Source organism: Dicentrarchus labrax, unplaced genomic scaffold, assembly GCF_905237075.1.
Source record: "Dicentrarchus labrax unplaced genomic scaffold, dlabrax2021, whole genome shotgun sequence".
Lineage (NCBI taxonomy): Eukaryota > Metazoa > Chordata > Actinopteri > Moronidae > Dicentrarchus > Dicentrarchus labrax.
Window position 1 is genome coordinate 13,197,476 of NW_026136702.1, and position 25,433 is coordinate 13,222,908.

Consider the following 25,433-nt stretch of genomic DNA (forward strand, 5'->3'; position numbering starts at 1 on the left):
AAACCAGCCCCTTTCCGTTAGATATGGCATTATTCAAGCTTGCACATAGATGTGAGTTGGAGCAGCTCCTCCTCCGTTAAACTGTCCTTGGGGCCATTTGTTTTCCATCATTTGAGCAGATTGGAGTCATGCTCACTGTGAGTCATGCAGGGTGGGTAGATGTCTACACTGGGTGTGGTGGGTGAGGGATCCTACTGCCACTTGCGGCTGCCAGTGGATGAATAAAGCATCCAATTTGGCTCAAAATGCAAAATGAATAGATAGGGAACTTTCATTATGATCATAAAGTTAAAAACAGCTCACATGGGAGTGTGCTTGTGGTGGAAACAGTCTGATGCTTCATCTCCAGAGTCAGATGAGAAGTATCATAATCCCTAATCTCAACTGTAAACAGGAAAACTGATCCTCCAGCAGCTGCACAAACATGCAGAGGTGCCTTTTGTGCAAAAGACGTGGAGGTAAAATTGCAATATAGTGAGATTGCACGCTGCTTTTGCCCTAAAAAAGTGTTTGTGCATGTGGTAAAATGCTGTTTGGTTATGTAATAACACAGTGGCTGAAACCATATAGACTAAATGTTCTGTTTCGACTTCCAATGTGTGCTCCAGATGTGTTCCAGCTGCTGGATTTGCTACACACAATAGATCAGCAGACCATGAGATGGTTGTACTCCTTCAATCCATAAAGAAAGAGAAAGAAAGAAAGAAATAAAAAGAAATCCCACCTCCTCCAAAAAAGTTTGCCCAGTTTCGAAAAAGTGTTGACCAAAGCAGACAAACAGAAGCAGCAAAAGGAGGAGGAGGAGGAGGAGGAGGCGCTCATCACTCTTCTTTTTCACAGTCGACTATCTGTCTCTGCAGAGGTGAGTCTGACAACTTAATTGGTTCCCTCAGGCGCTGTTTTTTCTTTTTCTTTTTAAACTTTTTTCTTTCTGTTTTTTTTTTTTTTTTTTTTAAGCTCCAGCCTTCCGTGCCGTCTACTACACCTGCCCTTGCCAAGCTCCAGCGCTGATGGGCGCGGCTCGGACCGGTGCCCAAATCTCTGTTTTGACTTGCCTGGGAAAGTTGCGAGAAAAGGCACAAAAGGACCGAGGACTTTAAGAACCCCCCCCCCACCACCCACCCCCTACAGCACGACGCGTCAACTTCATATAAACACTTTATTCCTCCTGTGGATCAGTCGGTCCATCTCGAGAGGAGGAATCCGGATTTGATTGATTGTTGTTCGAGCTGGCTGAAGGTATGGATTTATTTTATTTTTTTAAACAACATGTGGAATAAACCTGGAGACTTTTTCTTTATGTTTAAGCTGTTTATGCTGGATGGAGTTTTCTTCCCACCTGGCTGATGCATCTCTGCACTAACAACTGTACTAAGTTTGGTGATGGGCTTTTTTTTTTTTTTTGCCTTTATAGTTCGGATTTGTTAGATGGAATTGCGCAAAGTCTTATACATTTATATAACATGTCTGTAAAGTGTTTTTAGGTATCATTTTCCTGGTGGTATCTGTATAATTAGTCTGTTATAGTGATCTCGGGATAGTTTTACAAGTACTGTTGCTGTGCTATTTACATCCCTCTAAATATACTGCAGGCCAGGACCTTGCCGCCAGCTTTATGTGACATCAGCCTTTCATATTTGCCGTTGAGATCAGTTGCAGGCTATAACAGAAAGATTTGTGTTTAAGTAACAAAGCGTAGTAAATGTAACGAGGAATGATTCATTGGCTTTCACTCATATTTTACCTTTCTGAGAGGTGGAAGAAACTGGAAAACTTTGATTTGAGGAAGCCAGGATTTGAGGAAAGAGTATTTCTGCTTTTTTCTTATGTCTATAAATGAAAGTGTGCAGTACATGAGGCACATGCTGTTAAATGTCCTTGGCTGGCAGGGTGTGGTGAGAGGATGGTCTTTCAGAGCTGTGCAGTGATCCACTGGCCTCTTTTGTTCTTTTGTTAGTTTGGGCTTCAAAGATACAAAGTTAATACAAACTCTATTCAAATCTATAGATGATGCATCAGAGCTTCTGGGGGCCTTTCTTGTGGTATCCACCATTCACATGAGAATTCAATGTGTCTGGAAAATTATTTGGTTTTTCTTTTTAAAGGCAGTATAGGTGAGAGGTGAGGTCTATGTTGGGCCTACTGCGGAATTTCTGTCTCAAGATCTTTATAAGCTGGTTGTTCAAGTATCTCCTGAAATATTAGAATGGGGTTTTAAAAATAAGATCCCAAGACTAATGTGATGACATTTTTCTGTCCTCAGTGGGATGAAATTTCAAATTGATGCAGTAAACATCAGACACAAGCGGCTTAAAGGTCATTCCCCGCATAACTTAGGAAATGTTTTCCCAATTAAATGTTTGCTGAAATGCCATTTAACCACAGTTACAAGTCAAGAAATAAACTGAACTTTAACAGCAGTTGGCACAGCATCTGCATGACAGTGGACATTTTATCATCTTACCAGATAAGATGGGATGGACGAGTTAACAAGACAGATGGACTTCCTCTCAGGAGACTTGTCAGAAGAAAAGGGTGAGATTTCTGAACTTATTTATGACATTTTCAAATGAAGCCACCATAGAAACACAAGTTACAAACACCAAAAAAAACCCCACTGTTGATGTAAGTGGAGGAGACACGGTGGAGACTAACTGGCTCTCATTTACGGTGCCCAAAGCATCAGAAAAATACATTTGAAAATCTCAGCAGAAATGTGTCTTTTCCAAAAGTAAGGTCCAATTTCCACAGACCTCATTGTGGTAAAGTTCTATAAAATATTATCTGAAAGCTTAAAGAAATATTGGCTTATAGTGTAAATCTGCATTTAAAGACCCACAAACACTTATGCACTTATTTTCCTGGGTGATGCTTGTGTCTCTTTTTTGAGGGCGCTTCCCATTACTAACATCATGGCATGCCTTCCCTGGTCTCAGGTTTCCATTTCTGCTCCTCACTCTCAGGGCTCAGGGTGTAAGTCATCCTCCGGGGTTTCCTCCACTAAGTCATGACTGTAAAAGGACAGCTCATCTTGGCCTAACGACTTTTGAGACGAGGTCAAGGAACGCCTGATTATACGTTGGACTCTAGATGAAAACAAACATATAATCAGCTGTTCTGTTGTCCCCTTGTTCTCCTTCTTGTTTTACCAAAGTAAACCTCCTGTATATATCACTTTTCACAACAGTGCTTTGCAAAGTGCCTTACAGAAGAGAGAAAAGAAAGTGAGAGAAAAAAAGAAGAGATAGACAAGATAACGTGGTTTGGACGCAATATACAAAGTTCAGAAAAAAGACCATAAAAAAGCCAAAACAAGTGAGTTTTAAGATGCTTTTTATGCACCAGTTTGGATTGTCTGAGACTTTTTCGGAAGCTGTTTCAAAGTCAAGGAGCAACAGGAGCAAAAGCATGATTACCTCTGGTTTTTAGCCGTCATCCTGGAAGAGATAGAAATCCCTAAAAGGAAGGAGGAGGATGAGGAGGAGGGAGGACAGGAGCAAGGAGGCATCATGAAACTGAAATGGAATTTACATTATGCATAACTGAATCCAATAAAACTCAACCAGGCTGGAGAACAAGATGCCTTCTAGTGGAAGAAGGCGGTCATTAGTACTATTTATCTTCTCCCAGTTCATTATAAACACAACATGATTTACATAAACTATATTCCTGCACCTTGTTTAACTGCCTCTAGAAGGACAGAGTGAGTGATTTAAGTGAGAAAATGACACATAAACATAAATAAGAGTAAAAGAGGCTGAAGGTTTATTAGTGATTTTGGAAACATCAGTAACAAAACAAGGTCCACTTACTGGACTTCGTTTTCCAGGGCTTTTATAGAGATGGCTGTCATTTCGTACTTTATTTCTCATGATAACAGCTAAACCATCTCCATGACAACTGAGCAAACTCTATATGCAAATGAAAGCCACGATATCTGGCTGAAAGCTCAAGTAAGTCTCTCTCATGCTAAGACATTTTTGTCAACGTAAATATCAAAGCAGGAGACGGCTTTTGAAAACCAGTTTTCTTTGTTAAAATCAAAGTAATGGGAATATTTCCACCCGCTGAATGTAAGCGTTTCCATCGTTTCCTCCACAATTATAAAAAAGAATCCAAAGATGTGATTGGATATCAAATTTGTAGGGTGGTGCCAACAGAAGTGAGGTGTAACTAATTTTTTTTTTTTTTTTTGTGGAGGTAAGTTTAATATTATTGCTGACATTAATTAGTAATTAGTTACACTACTAGCTACTGGGGAAAGCAATAGTATTACTGTAATACCATTACTAGTAACGCGTTGCTGCCCAACACTGCTTAAGGGTTCATATAATGATAATAATCCATTATTTACTATGTGTAAATGTTTGATGATTGAATGATTGTGGAGGCTCCTTCTGATGAACTAAAAATACAAAGCCACTGTCCTAGGAGGAGGATAAACACCGACCTGGCAACCCGAATGTTGTTCTTAATAAGACTTATAACTGATACATATAGCATTGTAAAATCATGTTTTATCTGTTAATAAAGCCTTTAGTTATTGCTTATAAACCCTGTACTAGAAAGTGGGACTTAGAAGCATGAAAATCATCACCATACCAGTCACTCAACACCTCAGTCAACAGCTGCCAACTGGGATTAACATATAGAAGTTTGAATAACATAGTTGTAGCTGTAGATACCTCCCAGCAACTGCTCAGTATACGCAGAGTAATAACTTTACTTCTATTTCATGTGCCATCAGTTGTGACAGAAACTGTATCCTCCACGTCCAGACTGACTTCTCTACCGCCAAGTGAGTGTCTCTTTCTTCTGCTTTAATTATCAGCAGCAAACTAAATGCATAATACAGTAATTATAGCCGAGCAGTTCTAAAGGAAGTACCCGATGAGTAACAGCGTCTCCTTGTTTTGCTGTGTGTCTTCTCGTTGCTAGAGGGAACCAGCGGATCAAATCACAGGAATATGTCCAGCGGTGCTGGAGGGCTGGGCTTGGAGAAGAATGTCTTAACCCAGAACAGCAGTGGAACTTATTTCTCCTCATGTGAGAGCAAATTTCCACTCATGGCCCAAAATTGGGAAGTTGTGGTTTTGTGTTAGGACAAGTTCTGAGATGCTGGATGTTATATTTTTAACCCCCAGTAGGAGGAAACTAACACTAATTTCAGTTTCTGGGTTTCGTGTGTCATTTCACATCACTTGCAGTTTTTAAGAACTTCATATTTAATACTCCATTACAAATTGAAAATATAACTAAAGTACATTTACTCTTAAGTACACATTTGAAGCACTTATTTATTGCCACTTTATACTAATGTAAGAACATTTTTACTCCACTACAGGTATTTGACAGATATTGCTAGTGGTTACTTTACAAATTAAAAGTTTTATATACAAAAGTTATGGATTATCTAATAGAATTATCTTAGAAAATATGATGCTCTGATGTAGATTAAACTACCCAACAGTATACCTGTATGCAATTAGATTCATTAGTTGATTAATTTAATTAATCCACTGACTAATTGATGATAATTGGTTCCGTTAGTTTTCATGCAAAAACAAAACAAACAGTGTGAAGGTCTCCTTGTGAACTCTGGGTAATTGGCTAATTAAAGGCTATTTCCTGAAGCTATATAAAACCCAACAATCTGTCAGTTAATCAATAAAATAATAGTTATAGAGTGTTTTTACAATATTGTATTGCTACTTGTATTAAGTAAAGGACCTGAGTACTTCCTCCCCACTGCCCATAGCTTCCTGTCATTTTCAAGAAAGGAACTGATGTTTAACTGTAAATTCATCTGAAGGTTCCTGGGAGGAGTTGTATAATTTGGCACTTATTATAAGGAAAGTTGTGTTTAGATAACCTTGATAATCTCAGAGTCAGTGCACAGCAGGTCAGCTGAATGAATGTTACATTGATCTGCAGGTATAAGTATCATAAAGTATCATAAAGTTCAACATATATGGAGAGTAAAGCTTACAATAATAATCAACACTTAATTGAGTTTAAAGGTTCAACATTTAGGAGGATCTGTTGGCAGAAATGGAATTTAATATTCAAAGGTATGTTTTAATTAGTGTATAATCACCTGAAAATAGTCAGTATCGGCTATGTTGGGCGACAAGACAACACAATCTTGTTATTTTTATACTTTATTGTGTAATAACAATTTAAAAAAATACAAAAAAATAAGGAAAGGCATTTTGTTTTTTAATGCAAGATTACAGCTATTCAGTTGTCAAGGACTGGATTGATTTTAGTAACTTGAAGTGTGAATTGTGCAACTGTATTATCTAAAAATACTCAATATTAAATTACTTAAATCAGATTGGGGGCTAAAAAAACCTTGATAAGGACATCCCTAAATATTATATTACATTACTGGCAATAGAGCCTCCTAAATGTTACACACTGGATCTTTAACTACTTTGTATATTCAGCATTCTGCCATCATATGGTTGTTACCTGTAACCACAGCTGTCAGATGAATATAGTGCAGTGAAACATACAATATTATAAATATAATATATCTATATATAAGTATAAAGTCACATGAAATCTAAATACACATATAAATAACAAGTAAGTGAGTAAATGACTCAGGGATATTCCTGTTTATTTATTCACACTGCAGAGAGGATACAGTTGCAGGAAATCAAAAATAACTTGCATGTATCATCCCCCCCTCCAGCCTCTGTAGGTGTGAACACCAGCAGCTACAGCTCCTCCTCAGGAGTTTACCTCGGAGGAGACTCCTCGGGAGGAGGTGATGGAGGGGGGTGCTACATAGACGGTGAGGGATACGGAAGTGGAAGCGGAGGAGGTGGCGGCGGAGGCGGTGGTGGAGGAGGAGGCGGCAGAGGCGGTGGCAGCTATCTTGTGAGCTCGGTGTCAAAGGTCAGGTCCAGCTCCTCGGGTGGTGCACGGAGAGCGCAGACTGCTGGCTCATCAGGAGGCCTGTCGCCAGGTTTCCGCGAGAGGAAGACCATATCCAGCCGCTCAGGAGGTTATGATGGTGAGATCCTGTTAATAAAAACAACTCAGTTGGCATCATGGGGTTGCCTGAAACAGAAGCATAAAAAGAGAAAGGAAACCGTTGTGCGCGAGGGTGCTGTTAACATTTCTGCTGCTATTGTGTTTTCTTCTAGGAAGTTCCAGTGCTAATTCCTCTCCAGAATTTACACGCAAAGATTATGGAGTCTATTGTATGTGAGAATGGCTGCATGAGATTGTATACTTTCTATATACCTAGTTATGTTTTTCCAGCTTTATCCTCATCATGTCTCTGTGTGTGTTTATGTTTTTCTGTCTGTTTTCCTTTCAGGCTCCAGCACCACAAGAGGGAGGAGCGAAAGCAGAGGTATTCAGTAATAGCTTTTTCTCCACGCCCTCCTCCCTTCATTATTTCTACACCATCTGACTCTGAACTATCCCGGTTTTCTTTTTTATTAAATCAGGATTCCTTTGTCCATTGTGTGATTTTTTTTCCAGAGAGCGAGATCAGAGCCAGATTACAAAGTGCCTCTCCCACCGCCTGCAGATGTAAGACCACTTGAGACACATTGATCCATTTGCTGTCGGTTATGCAATCCCTCATGAAGCAACAAAGCATCTTTATTTGAGCATGCTCAACCATTCTGATAGTGAACAAGTTTTCACTGCCGGGTCACTTTAGAGCAGCATGTTTTTTGAATTACGTTACTGTCAAATGCTTTGGCTCAGTATTTTACACAAAGGACATTCCTACTCTTTCACCTCTCACATGCATGTTTACGTCCAGGAAATTTAAATTAGTAACACATGTGCAGATCCCCCCACACAGGATATACGGTGCACATCTGCACAAAAGAAAAGGGTGCGACCGAAACGAGGAGAATCATGGGTTTGTTTGCATTGTGTTCATGTGGGGAAGAAGTTAAGGGGGCAGATTTGTGGTGGCAACAATGGCACACATGAGTCACTGTTTGCAGCACATCCCGTTTGAGGCAAAACAGTGCAGAGTCACAACGCTCCCCCTGCTGATTAAAGTGTATAACTGCCATAATTTAATTTTTGATAAAAAAAAATGTGCCACCTTAACCCTAACACCTTTAACTGTAGTGTAATTTTGATGTATGCCTACTTGTGCTTTCCATGTTATACAACATTTCTATATATAGTACTTTGAAGATCAAGATTTTACACACAAATAGACAAAGTCAACTCAGAGTATGATGCAATGTTAAAGATCCAACAACCCGGCACTATAAAGTAGTGGAAATTAGTCCCACCTCCACCAGTATTAAATGAATGCATCAGTAACCTGATAATAATCCATTAATTAAAAATAACACAGGGACCGGTCTACCTTTTACTTTTATACTTGAAGCACATTTTGCTGCTAATGCTTATGTATGTACACTATTTATGAATACATTAATTATTAAATAACAGCTAGCTGGTGAGAGCCTGAGCTAAAAGCCAAAGCTAAATTTAAAAATGTAAAATATTTAAATAAATGTATTTTCCCCTAGCTGTTATCTGTAATTGAAAAATATCCATTCAGATCAACTGACTTTTGGTAATTCAGTTAGTAAATCTACATAATTAAATAAGGAAGTAACTAAATCCAATCATGGTGGAGAAATCCCCAGCTAAACTCTAGCAGATCTCAGTTCTTAAGCTACATACATACATACATACATACATACATACATACATACATACATACATACATACATATATATTTAATATGTAGTAAATTGTTGATTGACACCTAGCACAACAGAGATTTAATTCCTTTATTCCTAAATAATCAAAATCAAGTTTATTTTCTTAAACAATCAAGTTTAAATGGACCAGAAAGCTGAAAGAACACATTATGGCATTATTTATGGCATATATTTGGTGAGCATTGTTTGTGGTTTTACAGGGACGGAGCTAGACGATGTGAAGAAGCTGCTGAAGGGACGCTCTTGCAGCGTCAGCCCCACTCGCTCCTCCAGTGCTTCCATAACCCTGCCAGTTCCTAAAAAGGCCAGTGTGGAAACCAAGACCATCTCTGTGGCCTCTCAGTCAGGTAATATACCCTCACCAGAGTCACACATACTGTGCATGCATAGACAACCTGTCTCCCTCCTAAAGATATATGGTTTAAATGGCCTCAGTTTGTACCTCTCATGCACTAAATTATTATGGACAACAGACAAAGAAAATATCAGCAATATTACCGTTAAACTTCAAATAATAACCAAGGCTTTTATTTCCTTCAGTCAATGAACTCAACCTGCCTTTAAGATGGGAATTATTTGTTATGGCGATCTAAGCAGCTTAGAACTCGCTCAAGCGGGCGACCGATGTGCTTTAAAGAGGTTTTATACATCCAAAGAATTTCTATGAAATCCAGACCCGGCGTCTAATTGAGAACATGTTACCACACCAGGCTAGTAAAGGAGACCTGTAATTAATTAATTGGGACGCTGCTTTTAATTAAAGTGTAAAACATTAATCAATACACATTAATACACACATTTTTTCATTTTATTTTGAGCAACAACATCTGTCACATGTTTTTTACCATTGTTGTTTGCATTCTGAATTATTAAACTTAATTTGGTTTAATTTAGAGAAACTTTACGCTCTCTTGATTTCTGTCTTTGTGTCCTTTTTCTCCTGCAGTTCAGACTTCATTTGGCTCTGGTGTGCGATCAGGTGCCTTCCACACCATTGATACACTGGGCCTGTATGATAACGGTCTGACATCTGGGCAGTTTGATACTGGTGTAAAATCAAGCCAGTATGATGTCACTCTGAAATCAGGCCAGTATGATACTGGTGTGAAATCAGGCAGGTATGATGTTAGTTTGAAATCAGGACAGTTTGATACTGGTGTAAAATCAGGCCAGTATGATACTGGTGTAAAATCAGGCCAGTTTGATACTGGTGTAAAATCAGGCCAGTATGATACTGGTGTAAAGTCAGGACAATATGACATGAGTTTGAAATCAGGGCAATATGATACTGGTGTCAGATTGGGCCAGTATGATACTGGTGTAAAGTCAGGACACTATGACATGAGTTTGAAATCAGGGCAGTATGACAGCAGTGTGAGATCAGGCCAGTATGATACTATGAGATCAGGCCAGTATGACACTCTGGACGCTACACTTCCATCTTTCTCTTGGTCCACCTCCACGCTGCCCTCCTCCTCCGCCACCGTGGTTGCTGGCAACACCAGCAGCTACACGTACCAGGCCAGCACCAACAACATGCCGGGAGGAGGGTCCTCACCGGTTGGCCTCACCTCACCCTCGTCCCTGTCAGGTGAGACAATACAAATATTGAATATTACCTGTTACCTGCAGGTGAAACGTTGTCTTGTTTGTAGTGTAGTAAAGAATGTTTCGCCTCTTCTGGTACTTTATTAAAGTCTGTACATGGACTTCGTCACACATAAATAAATAAGCAAACAAGCCCACTCTGGTAAATATTCAGTTGTTCTTTAACTGATCTTTGACTCTCATCACTGTGATTTCCTATCAAAAATTTAAATTTATGGTCATGTAAACATCTTATGATGATTCATTAAAAATGAATATACTCTAAGGATCTCCACAGTTGTGTCCTTAGACATCCATTTTGACTGATTTGTGCCGTTGTTAAGTTAAACATTGAACAGAATACATTGTTTTGGGCCACTACTAAAAAAAGTCCATCATGCAGATTTTTACAATTCTTACATTGCCCCCACTTGCCCAATAACAAGCAGTTCCAGCTTCTAAAATGTGAGGACTTAATGCTTTCCCTGTTTTTCATCATTATAAATTAAATATCTTTGGATTTTGGACTGTTAGACAAAACAATATGTATACTGATGAATCTGTGACTGTGTTTCGTTCAGTTTTAACATTTTTATCCAGTTTCATGCTTAAATCTGATCTAGAACACCTTGCTCTTGTTCCATTTACTCTTTCTTGTTTTTATTTTTTCTTTCTTTCCATATGTGTTGTTGTTTTGGTTTTCTTCTTTTCTTTTTTATACATTTTCAGACAAGTGCATGCTATTTTATGGTTTCATTATTTAATTAAATCAAACCCTGCCTTCATTTTTGTTTACAGTTTACGGCTTTCAGAATAATCTGGCTCCCACTTCGAGCAGTGTGCTCACCACCAGTGGAGCCAACGTAAACGCTAACGTAGGAGGTACCGCAGCCTGGTTCTACAATATCTTGACACTATCAAATACTTTGCACTTATAATAAAAAAAACACAAAATATGACCTTTCTTACATGAGCATTTATCTGTGTGTGTGTGTGTGTGTGTTTGTAGTCACAGGTTACGGCGTACAGAAGAACCTGTCGAATGGTGGTGGTGTCGTCAGCACTGGAATCTCTACAAGTAAATCCAAATAATTTCCTTTTATATGATAAAAAGGTGTCAGAGTCAAACCAATTCTTAAATGATTCCTGAGTGTCTTGTTGTTGTTTTGTTGTTATCAGCCACTAGATCCCAAACTGATGACACATACAAGAAAAGGTTCCTGATCTCAGAAAAGGAGAACGTTTCAGCCAAGAGAGACACGGAGACGCTCATTTTGGCTAAAGACAGCGGGAAGCAGTTCACCAGCAGCAGCAGCGTTCACATAGGAGGAGGTGAGTCGGACACTAACTGCCCCCTTCTGGGCAAACTGTGAATTTTCTCTCACTTTAAAGGGTGTTCTAAACTTTTTCCGGACCCAAGTTTGGATCCCAAACTTCCCATGACCACAGCGAGCTGTAAAGTATATTTATACAGTAAAGTATTTTGTTTTACATAATTGTACACCATGCAACCCTGATACAGGCTGTTAATGAAGTACTATCACCTGTCCCAGTATTTATTTTTTCACCTCTTAGGGACCCTTCACAGGCAGACCAAAATGCTTATTAATACTATTATCACGATTTTCTTTTTCCTCTTCTTTTCCCGTGTTTAAAAAAGTTTTTCTAATTTTACAGGCTCGTTATCGGGAGATTCGATAAAGAAAGAGAAGCTTATTTCAAGCTACAGTGAGACGATGCCACTGAAGATGGAGACAGGCAACTCTTACTGTGAGTGGTAACAACATCTCTAAGAAAGGAAAAAATAACTTTTATTATAAAAATAAATGATTGATTTGTATTCATTCTTACATCAGACGGATCATCTGGAGTTGTGATGAAAGACAAAGCCACCTATGCAGGTATTTCTGATAGCATATATGTTGACATGATGAGCAACTTGGTGGTTGACAGCGAGGATTTTAACTCTTTACTCCATCTTCAGAGATTCACAGGGACAGCGGCATCTTCGGAGGAGGAGGAGGGTTTTGCTGCTGCTCCGACTCCTGTTGCTCCTGGTGGAAATGGCTGCTCGGTCTTCTCCTCCTCTCCCTGCTCCTGCTGGGTCTCCTGTTTGGGCTCATTGCACTGGGTAATGTTGACTTATAAAACATAATGACATTTAATAGGGAAAAATACAAATCTCCCCAAAGATAAACCCCGAGGAGTCATCAGATACTCTCTGCCACTGCTCTGCAGTGAATCACATGGGATTGACTGTTTTTGAACCAATAAAATGTGTGTTTCAGCTTTTACAGGCTAGTGAGCATTATTTCACAGTGCTGCTAAGAGCCGTGAGACAGTAAATCCACTCCTTTCCTTGGAAACTTGATCTGTGGGTACTGTCTCACTGCCATAAAGTGGGTCTGGCATTCATTGTCAGTGGAGCAGCTCCAGAAATTGTTGCTTGATGACATCAGAGACTCCAGTTTGTTTTCCTGCAGCAGGAGAGTTTTTGGTGTGGATTTTTCCTGAAAAGTGTGATAAAAAACAACCTAAAAATTACACTTTTAACCTCTGATTTGAGGTATATTTTTACTTGTATGAAAGCGTGCATCAAAATCTGTTGAGCAGTTACTGATCCTGTACCGTACATACAGTGAGTTAATTGATGTTACACATATTTTTAGATCCAATGTGAGTTAAACTTTCCAGTCCCATGTCAATTGTGATTGAATGTCAAAAATCTGCTTAGAAAAAGGAGAAAAAGACATTCTTGTAGCTCAATTCAGTGTCAAACTTATCCCGTGATATTTCTCTGTACATCTAAAGTACATTGCAAACATGGACAGCTAATAGCTAATTCAGCATACTTTTAATGCTGCCAATTTGCCAAAATGTAAACAAATATAGGCTAAAAGTTGTAGCCCATACCGAATTAACTGACTCCATGGAAACATCCCTCTCAATGCACTGTTATCTCAGATTTGTCAGACTTTCAAAACCCCTGCTCTGTATCAAGGTTGTCATACTTTTCTCAGTTTCTTTCTATAATTTATTTTGGTAGCCAATCCAAATGCACTCCTGTCCCATTTGTTTGTATTGCTAAAGTCATTATTGCTTTACCTGAAAGTGAATGATGAACAATAATCATGACAATTACAGTGAAATAAGGATAAAAGCTGTGAAATAACACAGAGATACGTGTCAAACCCTAGAACGTGGCTGCAACAGATACATTCGTAACCTGTGTAAAACTCTATTTTTCTATATTACTGTACTATATTTTATTTATCTTATCATTACTTTCTCAGCTGAGGATGTGAGAAAGCTGAAGAATCGAGTGGCTACCCTGGAGGCAGAGTCCTCGGCCGCCAGTGCTCATACCAGTCGGCTCTCAAGTTCTTCCAATGACATCATTGAAGGAGGAGGAGGAGGAGGAGGCATAGACTCCAAAACACGAGTTGGGATTGCTGCTGGTGCCAGCAGTAGCGGTGGCAATGACATTGATCTCGGTACTGCAGGTGGCAGTGCTGGCGGCACTGGTACCAGTTCCAGTGGCAGTGCTGGCGGTAGTTCCAGTGGCAGTGCTGGCGGCACTGGTACCAGTTCCAGTGGCAGTGCTGGCGGTAGTTCCAGTGGCAGTGCTGGCGGCACTGGTACCAGTTCCAGTGGCAGTGCTGGCAGTACCAGCTTCAGTGGTACTGGCCTCGGGACCGGCATGAGTGGAGGACACATGGACGTTGCTTATATTCAGAAGATGATTCAGAACATGCTAACAACTGAGATGCATTCACAAACATTCAGAGGTACAGTACATGCATATATACTGACTAAATTAACACACACACACACACACACACACACACACACACACACACACACACACACACACACACACACACACACTATGTTCATGTTAACTGAATTGTTGTTTTCTGTCTCAGCTTTTGTAGCATCCTCAGCACAGGGGGAGAGAGGACTGCCTGGACCTAGAGGTGAAATTAAAACATATTTCTTTCATAAAATCTCAATGTAGACCCATTTTTAAAGTTAATCAATATGAGTCGTGTTTATTTTATGTTCATTTATGTATATTTTTTATTCTTTTTAGGGGACCCTGGAGCTAAAGGTTGGACAGCAAAATCTTATTATCGCTAGAAATCTTTTTTTTTTTTTTTAGACTTTTCAGTTGTAATTCTGTTGATGTGTTGCATTTCTTTTTCTGTGGACTCTCTTCATAATCAAATGTACCTTTTTTCGTCACAGGAGATGCTGGTTTCCCTGGACTTCCAGGTGAGGAATGATGACTAACATTTTCCTTGAGTCATTACCAGTATTTTACATTTTCTTAGAACTCTTATGTGGCATCACAATGTCATTTTACTGACCGTGACCTTTGACCTCAGGTGCTCAGGGTGCGATGGGACAAACAGGCCCTGAGGGTCCTAAAGGACAGAAAGGAAGTCAAGGTACAGAGAGAGCTTCAGTTGATGATGTAGCTGCACTGCTTGGCTCATTTAGAGTGAGACGTTTAATCTGTATGTACAATGTCTGATCAGGTGATCACGGACTGGATGGGCAACCTGGTATCAGGGGTCGCGAGGGCCCTGCTGGCCCCAGAGGTGAGCCAGGACATTCAGGCATTGGACCGAAAGGTGACAAAGGTATGAGGCTCAGAGTAACATAACTTGTATGTTTTTGAGTGGTAGTAATACCTCCTAGCCTGTCTTGATCGTGTCACTACAGGATGTCGTGTGCTTGGTTCAAACAGGTGCTGCTGGAGATCCTGGGGTTCCTGGGCCTGTGGGATCTGTCGGACCAAAAGGTGAGACCATTCAACATAACTCAGTTTTTTTTACATTTAAATAAACATTAAATAAAATCTAATTGTCTAATGTTTTGACATCAAAATACCACTTGTTTTACTTGTGACAAAAGGTTTCTCATGGTGTATAAACTGCAAACTGCACCAGGTGGCAGCATAGAGTCAGTTTGCTATTAAAGCCTCCACATTGACCCACATAGGAATTAAGAATAAAAACACCACAAATGATGAAAAATGATACATATTTCAATTTTATATTGCTACTTCTACTTCTACTAAGACACCAGCATTAACTCAGTGCTTCAGTAGAAACAATGCTTCGTAAAACTAAGGGGTAAGGGGACCCTCATCCATGAATGACTCTTTAACTTTTTAACCTCCTAACTGTTGTCCTAAACTTTACTAAATTATTCTGCTTGTGCTTTTGTCCTGACCTTATATCAGTGGTTCTCAAATGTTTTCTCGTGTGTCCCCCTTCAGAATAAAGGTTTTCTGGCGTTCACGCCCCACCACAACCACACGTTTTATCAATCATTGCCAATGGGGGTAGCAACTAACAAAATGTACCTTTTTAAACATTTAATTAAGCGAGAAAGACACTCTCAAAGTGCTGTTTAATTATGGCTTTAAAGATAATGAAACAACATGAGTATGAATGTACACATTTTATCTCTCCTGTCTTTCCTGATGCATTAATCTAAATGCTTATTTGGCTTCTCTGTATTAGCTTCACTGTAGAATAAATCTTTATTTATATATTTATTTTTCTCTTGTTCTAACTGTATGTTGATAATTACAGTTCTCCCTAAAGCACTTATAACAATTAAAATATGATGAATGTGGGGTTATGAACCCAGCATGGATATGATCATTTAATTAAATACATTTCTATAAAGTAGGCCTATAAATAAAACATAAATCTTTGTCTTATAAAATCTTTGTACACCACCATATTGACTAATGGGATTTTTACACTATTGTCTGTGTCAATTCTTAATGCTAATGTTACATTTTTGTTTACTTTACATGCTTCAAGGTGCCTAAAGGCTATTATAATGTTGCTGTTAAGTGATTCTCCTTCCTTATAAATATTCATCTTTGTGCTAGGTGAACATGGAGCTCCTGGGCTTTCTGGGCCACCAGGTCAGTTTCTCCCTGTTCCCATGAAAAACACCCACTGAGTTGAATATTATCTCAAATGTACCTGCAGCAACTGAAAATACTGTTGGTACTGACGTAGATTTAATCCCTGGCATTTTCCATGAACTGTTTTGCTCTAGGTCAACCAGGTGCTCAGGGTTTCCGTGGCGAGGCAGGGCTACCTGGGTCTAAAGGTAGGTTACACGGCTGCTAAATACAGATATATATATATATAATATAATATACTACAATATTACTCACAGTCACTCTTCTTACTCTGCAGGTGACAGAGGGCTTGCTGGATTCCAAGGACTTAAAGGTTTGTTGTAACTACATCAGGTTTTTATAGGACTTGTGAGATCAGTGAATATTTCTAACCAATGTTTAAATCATGTTTATTTCAGGTGAAGCTGGGGACAAAGGTCTCAGAGGTCTGCCAGGTCAGTACAGCTTTGTGAATTAAACTTTATTTGAAGCTGTCAATTTAGCATGTTATACACTCTGAGTATAGCATCCGGTGCTAATCCAGTTGTTCCACTCCTCAGGTGATACTGGTTTACCAGGTCTGCCAGGGCCAGCTGGAGAGAGAGGAATCAAAGGGTCAATGGGTGAGTCTGAGGACCACCAGCCTCAGATAATTTACTCATTCATAGACACTTACATGATCATATTCTTTTTATAAACTATAACCTAGCGTGATTAATTTGGCTTTCTGACCAAGAGATAGATAAGAGGATCAATACCATGCTCATATCTGTCCATTAAATATGAAACTACATCCGGCACACGATTAGCTTAGCTTTGCACAAAGACAAGAAACAAGGGGCAAGCAGCTAGCTGGCCTCTGTCCTCTGATAAACAAATCTAGTTTGTTTAATCTGTACAAAAACTGTTGCGTAAAAACAATGCGGTTTACTTGAAGTTATGATCTGAACCATTTCTTGGCTAGTTACAAGTTTGTTACATTACAACTGATTTCCATGTGGCAGTAAAAATAAAATGCCACACTCCAGCAGAGGGCAGCAGAGAGGAGTAAAGCCCCCCTAGTGTTCATGGAAGGAATAACATACACTGAAAATAAACCGTTACAACATAAGTAACATTTTTAGACTGATGTATTGATTGATATTCAATATAATTTTTGTTTCTTCTTTGTTTTTCTGTTATCAGGGGTGGCTGGAACTGATGGTCAGAAAGGATCAAGAGGTAAATGAGTTATTATATGAACATTACAGATTATTTTAATATGCACAAGGACGTAACATTTGAGATCACGCAACTCAATAAATGTATGAGGGTTCAATCTAAAAACAAGGCTTTTCTTCCTCTTCCTCACAATGTTTTCAGCCCAACTCATAAGTTATATTTTTATTTTTGGACCTCAGGTGACCACGGGCCTGCGGGGCCTCCCGGACTCAGAGGTCCTGCTGGGCCTCCTGGAGATGCTGGACTTCCAGGTAAACTGAGTGACTGTTATGAAACTTGATCTTCAGCAACATTAACATTATCATCTGTGGATAAATTAAGATTTATTAATAATATCTCCTCCTCTGTAGGAACACATGGGCTTCAAGGACCACCAGGTACAACTCTACTATCCATACACATTGTAGTTTTATAAGTAATTCTACACCTTGATGTAAATTCTTTTTTTTTATTGCTCTCAACACTAAAACTGTACTTTCATCATACTTTTAGGGATACCAGGGAATCCAGGACGACCTGGCGCCAAAGGTGAAACAGGAGCAGCAGGAAGAATCATCAATGCAGGTAAGTGTACCACGGCTGGTACGCGGGCTCCCTCTTGTGGTACGCAGAGGAACCTCCGAAATTATTATTTCTTTTAGAAATAAACTAATTAAAAAATACATAATACTATCAAATTATTACAACATTTCAAGTGAAAATACTATGGGAAGTTTTTTCATTTCCTGTTATATTTAATTTCAGTATCAGCCTGCTAGGTAGTCACGTTCATGCCTGTGTAGCGCGCATACATCCATGATTAGTTACGAGCCTAAATGTGATAGTAAGTGAAGGTAAAACGAATGGTTCAAAAACACTGCAATCATGGCTTCCACCAAATTAGCTCAGTCAATCTTATGATCTTATTATTAGGAATAAACCTGACTCCTGCGCGAACTGTTAATAGCTACCTGCCTACACTGCTTTTTAACATTGGTCGTAATGGTAGCTCATATTTTCTGAGCTAGTACGCGTAAAACGTTTATATTTTTAGATTATACAGTAGTTTCAGGATATCTGATCGTCACTTTTATTTTGTAGCTGGCGCCTCTTCTGTTGGCATCCCAGGACCACCTGGACCTGCTGGTCCTCCCGGCCCTGCAGGACCTCCAGGATTATCAGGTCTGACCCTTAATAGCTCAGCCAGATGATGGAATCTTATCTCTGAATAATTGTGCCATATCAGTAGTTACAATACCTGTCTGTTGCATTGGCATGTTGTACTAATATGTGTTACGTATAACCTTCTCAGGTCCCATTGGCCCTGCTGGTCTGCCTGGCCAACCTGGTAGGTCTTTGTGCTTTTTTGGCTCCTAAAGGAAGCTTTTTAGATTGGATATGTCTCCCACAGAGTCTCATAGACGCTGCATTGTGTTTGTCTGTACAGGTCCTAAAGGTGACAGGGGATATAAGGGAGATCAGGGAGAACAAGGAATAATAGTGAAAACGTCTGAAAGCACAACCAGAGGTGAGAGCGCATACTTATTTCATATTTCAGTGGTTTTCTATCATACATCTGTGGTGTAACATTATCTGCAGAATATACTAAAAGTGAAACTATGTACCTTTTGAGAGAAAGTAATTGGGAATTAAAAGTTGAATTCAATACAGTCCAGTTCTGTACACTCAGGTGTTTTGATGCTACAGCCTTACTTAGTTGGGTATGACCAGTATCTATGGTGGCCAATGCTAGCAAACAATTAAAACTGACATTACAAAGTCAGCTTCTCTGCTTATGCTACTGTTACTCTTCGCGTTTAGCATTGTGCTGTGGCCACTATTCAGTAATTTACTTCTACACACAAGAAAACTGTTCATTACCTAAAATTGTGTATTTTTGTTTCTGCTTTAGGGGAGTTCAGTTCTGCACAACCTGGCCCACCCGGCCCACCGGGTCCTCCTGGACGTCCAGGTAAATAAGACAAGATGCTCTGTCGCAGCATCATGAGAATAACCACAGTAATATCTACTTGTAATATTCTTCAAATTGCGTCACTGATTGTTTGGAAAATGCTTTCATTAGGAGATTCAAGACAAGGACCTCCAGGACCACCTGGGCCTCCAGGTCAGCCAGGCAAGTATTTCAGCTCATTCTCTGATGCAAATGGATCATATGGTGCATTTGTTTGTTATGTAAAGCTCAGCCATTCTTCATATCAAAGTTTATCATTATCATTTCTGCTTTGTAGGTTATGGAAGACCAGGAGCTAAAGGAGAAAGAGGAGAACCAGGCTTTGCATCCAGCTCTGGCTCTGGTATGATCCAAAATCCAAATTCATGCTATGTCTTGATGTGGGTTTGACATGTAGAGCAGAAAAGATTTCAACATTGCTCTCGTTACAGGAACGTTTTACTCTGGACCACCAGGACCGCCAGGACCAGCTGGGCCCGCCGGGCCTAAAGGATCAACAGGTGATCTCTTACTATATACCTCATTTAAAGAGGCTTTCTCTCTTTTAGTTTTAGTTGTACTTTATTTTAACATCTACATTATTATTTCAGGTTCTCCTGGACCAAGAGGATACCAAGGTAACTGTCTTTCTTTAATGTGTGTTTGTGTGTGTGTGTGTGTGTGTGTGTGTGTGTGTGTGTGTGTGTGTGTGTGTGTGTTGTTTTTTTTTAAATCACTCACAATACAGATCGCCTTCCCAGCATAAATAATGCTTATGTGTGTCTCAGGTGAACCAGGCCAGCCAGGAATTCCAGGAAGCTCTGAGAGAGGTCAACATCCAAACACAAATCAGACAAAGTCACATTAGAAAGCCTCAAGGGCTGAGGATGTGTGGGGAACAGGCTTAATGTATAACTATTTATTTACTATATCTTCCTTACAGTGTCTTATTCTGGTGGGCACGGGATTCCTGGGCCTCCTGGTCCACCAGGGCCTCCTGGACTTCCAGGACCGCAAGGATTTAAAGGTAGAGCTACTCATACATATGAATCTGTGAAAGCTGTCAGTGTTTTATTGTCTGAGTGAGCACTGTATCTGCCTGTGTGCATCACATGAAGATAATGCTTTTGTCGTTGTTTATCATTTCTAAGGGGACCCTGGAGTTCCAGGTAGTTCTGGCCATTCAAGAGGTAGAGCAAATCAAAATGATCATTCTAACTACTCTTTACAATAATACACAAAGTGTTTTATCTCAAGTAACTTTAAAGTTTGAATCCACATAACCTCTTCTGGGTCTTTACTATCTAATTTTTCATCAGGTGCCCTTACGGTCACCGCAGGCCCTCCTGGTCCCCCAGGTCCTCCTGGCCCTCCAGGTCAGCCGGGCTCCTTCGGCTCTTCTAGTGAGATGCACCAGTACATCACCAGCTATCTAAGTAAGAGTCTTTCTGAAGAGCTCACAGGCTGTCAGGGGGACTGAGCAGAGTATGAACCTGTTTTATTTCTTCCATGCAGGCAGAAGCAGACTGGCAGGAACCCCCGGACCTCCAGGTCCACCTGGACCTCCAGGAATTCCTGCAACCTTCTCAGGCTCTATGGACGACATCGCCACTCGAATCATTGCATACATACAACGTACGCCTGTGCTTTCCCCCAGAACTTATATCGTTTTATTATAATTACAGTAGAATGGGAGCCACCATTAACTTATGTGCAATTTTAGGTTCGGGCTCAGGTCTCAGCATTGGCGTTCAGGGTCCTCCAGGACCACCTGGTCCTCCTGGACCTGGCTCTGGATCCCTGACAGTCAATGCTCTCATCACCATGCTTCAGAGTAAGTATTCTAGCTGAGCTACATATATAATCCACAGTGTCCTCTACGTATTTACAGAAGTCCATCTTGCACTGGGATAAACTATGTGTCTCTGCTGTCTAGGAGACGATGTGAGGAGATATTTGTCAGGACCACCAGGGCCACAAGGACCACCAGGACCACCAGGGACATCAGTAGGAGTTTCAGGCAGTTATGGCATAGAGGACATAGCCAGATATGTCATATCATATATCAAGAATGGTAAGCACGGTTTGCACAAACAGAATACAGTAACCCTGGAAGTGGAAGCAGGACTTAATTAATTAATCAAACTGCTCTTATTGTCATTTTCAGATGAAGGGTTTAGTAGAGGTCCACCTGGGTTACCCGGTCCTCCTGGGCCTCCTGGTGTCGGTGGCATTGGTTTCAGTCACGCTGTGATTGACTATTCTGCACTGATTAAACGTAAATCATTTTATTATCATTTTCCGTTAATCACACTGAAAACCTTCTCCGAGAACAGTGACAAGTTACAAAAACTCATCATCGTCCTCATATCTTCATCTACTTAGAACCAGAATTCCAGGTATGGTTTAAGTCTGCCGTACCGCATGGTCCTCCTGGAACCCAAGGGCCACCTGGCCCTCAGGGCCCTCAGGGCCCTCAGGGGCCACCAGGAGTCTCCTCGGCCACTGTGTATGGGGCGGGAGGTCGTGGCTACAGCTTTGAGGAGATTCAGCGTTACCTGCAGGGTGAGTCTGATAGAGGAGATGAAGATTATGCAACAACTAATGCTATAGCTTGGATTCACATAGCAAGTAAATGTAATATTACCTTACAATAAAGAAAACCATCAATAAATATGAACACTGACACAAATTTATATGACGGAAGGTTTAACGATCCGTCCACAACCTACAACCAATGTTACTACGCTGTGTGTGTGTGTACGGTTTAAAGGGTGATAATGGTTGTGTTGTATTTATATATATTTATATTCCTCATAGCAACCTCAACTAATTACATTATTTAGCATCATAATTGCCTCCCTTAGAGAATATTTACCGAAAACAGGATTAATTATTTATACGTACATAGCTAAACAAATTTTAATTTCTTGTAAACACAAACCAAAGACGCCCGCGTTTGCAGATGCACTTTCAATTAGTTTGCTTTACGTCACCAACGGGAGTAGAAACACTTGCATGGTGCAACACTAAACCCTGACAATCAACTCGTAAATGCTTACATATAAAGTAAATGACAGTGTCTGCCTCGATTACTACACACTACACTCTTGTGTTAAGACCATAATACGTAACAATACTCTGAGTTTCCAGTTCATCATGCTGTATTTCTGGGTTCTGTATAATTCATTGATCCACATTGTGACCAATAAATCCCAATAGATACTGTAGATACAAAACATTAATCCTTTTCTTCAAAATGTCATTACTTATAGTTAGTTATAGAAATACCACAGACCATAAACACAGAATATAACATTACAATCATCTTTTCACAATATCCCTTGGCAAATAAGGAAACAACCTTCTTTCAACTTTTACATACATCTACATTTAAACTAACACATCCATCCATAAAATACTACTTGTAAATTTGTTCTCAAAGAAACTATTATTTGAGAACCCCCATATGATGTCACGGTGTACTGACACACCCTGGAGTACACTTTTACATCACTGCAGCGAGATGAGAACTTAGACCACTGGAGGTCAGCAAAAACAAGATCTTCAGGGGGAACATTCCTGTATCAAAGCTTACCTTCATCTTGCTTAATACTCAGAATGAGTTCAACAACAATATGGTTATTGTGACTGTTGTTTATTTGTCTATTATCCAACCCTGTTAACATAAATGTGGATGCACAGCCTCATCTTGCTTTACAATTACAGTAACAATGAGTTGAATCTTTCTCAGATTCTAGGTTCAGAGGTCTTCCTGGCCCTCCTGGCCCTCCTGGTCCACAGGGTCCACCAGGCAGTTACACTGGAACAGTTTCATACAGTGGAAACTTCCCTCGGGAGAGCCTCCGCTCGGAAATCCAGGCGTATCTGACCAGTAAGCTCCAAACATCCCTCACAGACAGATCAGTCAGTATGTGTAGTCAAACATAACCCTTTTAACTTCCATAAAACCAAAACCTGAAATTAACTCTTATTTTTCAGGTGACAGTGTTCGTCATGCCATCATCGGACCTCCAGGGCCTCAAGGACCAAGGGGTCAGAAAGGAGAGCGCGGAGAGCCGGGTTACGTTCAGGGCTACTTGCAAAGCCAGAGCAACTCTCAGGGCAACAGTCGCCACGGCTTCAGGCTGTCAGATGCCAATGTCAGGACGCACGTTGACACGATGGACTACTCCAACGTTGCCATGAAAGTTACTGATTACATCAAGAGTGAGTCCATTACAGCCGACAAGTAGATCTTAATTACTCATTTATACTTCTGTTTGGTAGATATACTCTAACTACAGTTCCCATAATGCTTTGGGGGATGTTGCTATAGATTTAGTGAGTTACAAAGGCCAACAATGATGAAAGAGGTCTAAGTTTGATATAAAAACTCTCCCCCTAGATCAAGGCCTGCTGCAGGAGTATCTGGTTGAGGGTCCTTGGAGGACGAACGTTAGAGCGATCCAAGGCCCCCCTGGTCCACCTGGCCCTCCCGGACCAGCTGGTCAAAGCCGTGTCATCGGTGCCTACGGCAATGTCACAGCTGACCTCATGGAATTCTTCAGAAGTGAGCATACAGAGTTATGACTTTCCACATACTGTATCAGCTTAAATCTTACAGCAACGGAAAACTGTCCAGACTTATGTAAGCATAGTTGGAAAATGTTGCTTCATCGTGACTGAATCTGTGCTTTTTCTCTTGCACAGCTTATGGCACCATCCCCGGCCCTCCAGGAGGCCCTGGACCACAGGGAGACAGAGGGTACCCAGGACCCAAAGGAGACAAGGGTACATTTAAACAGAGCTGATGAAACACTGCATATTTTCCAGAGAAATGTTTTAGTGGAGTGACTGAGACAAGGCAATCTGAGAGTTTCCTATGTTTACAGGTGATCCAGGTCCCCAGGGTTTACCGGGGGCATACACTATCCAAATTCCACACAAACTGCAGAAGAGGGATGCAGGTAACCTCGCTCAAATGTTGTCAGAACTACATAAAAGATGTCCAATGTTACGCACATGTAACTCGTCACTTTATCATCCCACTACAGGAAATAAAGTGGTCGGTCGTCACAAGAGGCATCGCCGTCAGGCCAACGGTGGCTGAAGGGCTAACATACTACTGGATCACGTCAGATTTCATTTTTACTCGTCTTTTTTTAGGTTCATCTGTAGTCAAAATGCTCTTAATTCTTGCCATTTGTAGAAAAGTCAAGAGGACAAATTTGAGAAAATAAAAGCGGCCAAAAAACGCATCAGTCTCTTTAAAATGGCTTCAGTAGAGGTATGGATTTAGCTGCTGGTCAGTGTTTTTGTAACACAGACTTCATTTTTTGACATGTGGGTGTAAAATGTTTACTTCGCTTAGTTAGAAGCTTGCATTCAACCTTTTTCCAGGGGCAGCTTTGTTAAAGAGAATATCTATTTTTAAGCAATAAGTAGCTACAGTTTTAATTGCACTTTGCATCTTTTTTTCCCCAATGCTTGTGTAACTTGAGTGTCTGGTGTACTGTTTTTTTGTATTCATTGTCTTTTGAGGATTATACTGTATTGAGGACTATAGGAGTGTTAAATGTGTCATTTATGTTTCTTAAAAGGCTACAATATTGTCAGATTATCCACGTAAATCAAGCCAAACTCCAGCCCTTTAAGACTGGCAGTTATCCATTCACCCCACACAAATTACATTTTATAAAGCAATGCATCGTTATCTGAACCTGACACAGTCCCGGTCAGACGGGGGCGAGGGTTTACAGTAAATGTTGTTGCAGTCAGGACTGGTGATTTACTTGAAAGGTTTGTTGGTAAAATAATGGTTGAAAGACAGGGACTCAGATAATCACTAACAAATGACTGATTGGATTGTATATTTTTGTATAAGAATTGATGTATTTTCTTTATACCTTTAAGTGTTGGAAAGATTAAATTATAAAATGTTCCCAGGTTATGTTTTTACATGATTGAACTTATTGACATTTGATCAATATATTTGAAAGACACACAAATAAATCTATTTTTGGACTTGTGAGTCTTGATA

At 40.1% G+C, this 25,433-nt stretch overlaps 1 protein-coding gene across 5 annotated transcripts; it reads left to right on the top strand.

Moving 5' to 3' along the window:
* The first annotated feature begins 1,017 nt into the window (after positions 1-1,017).
* On the top strand, positions 1,018-25,424 carry col17a1b (collagen, type XVII, alpha 1b). 5 transcript variants are annotated; one of them, XM_051375473.1, is made up of 56 exons: positions 1,021-1,239; positions 2,468-2,535; positions 4,748-4,798; positions 4,939-5,046; positions 6,701-7,024; positions 7,158-7,214; positions 7,334-7,369; positions 7,501-7,551; positions 8,921-9,067; positions 9,667-9,888; positions 9,943-10,311; positions 11,106-11,189; positions 11,317-11,385; positions 11,487-11,639; positions 11,985-12,077; positions 12,164-12,208; positions 12,292-12,438; positions 13,601-14,095; positions 14,234-14,284; positions 14,401-14,418; positions 14,556-14,582; positions 14,696-14,758; positions 14,849-14,953; positions 15,061-15,114; positions 16,222-16,257; positions 16,395-16,448; positions 16,538-16,573; positions 16,659-16,694; positions 16,800-16,862; positions 17,425-17,460; positions 17,640-17,711; positions 17,811-17,837; positions 17,953-18,024; positions 18,541-18,621; positions 18,752-18,787; positions 18,887-18,967; positions 19,352-19,411; positions 19,523-19,573; positions 19,689-19,754; positions 19,843-19,911; positions 20,002-20,028; positions 20,179-20,220; positions 20,334-20,417; positions 20,542-20,580; positions 20,710-20,826; positions 20,906-21,025; positions 21,114-21,224; positions 21,327-21,464; positions 21,558-21,668; positions 21,776-21,955; positions 23,145-23,285; positions 23,393-23,620; positions 23,799-23,963; positions 24,104-24,184; positions 24,286-24,360; positions 24,448-25,424. In XM_051375473.1, exons 2-56 carry the CDS (start codon positions 2,478-2,480, stop codon positions 24,501-24,503), a joined length of 5,418 nt encoding a protein of 1,805 aa, XP_051231433.1. In that variant the 5' UTR covers positions 1,021-1,239; positions 2,468-2,477; the 3' UTR covers positions 24,504-25,424. The 5 variants fall into 5 exon arrangements, with proteins under 5 accessions (XP_051231434.1, XP_051231431.1, XP_051231433.1 ...); XM_051375472.1 differs by adding an exon at positions 2,264-2,316 and having other exon boundaries at positions 1,100-1,239; positions 9,667-10,311; XM_051375471.1 differs by having other exon boundaries at positions 1,020-1,239; positions 9,667-10,311.
* The last annotated feature ends 9 nt before the right edge of the window (positions 25,425-25,433 follow it).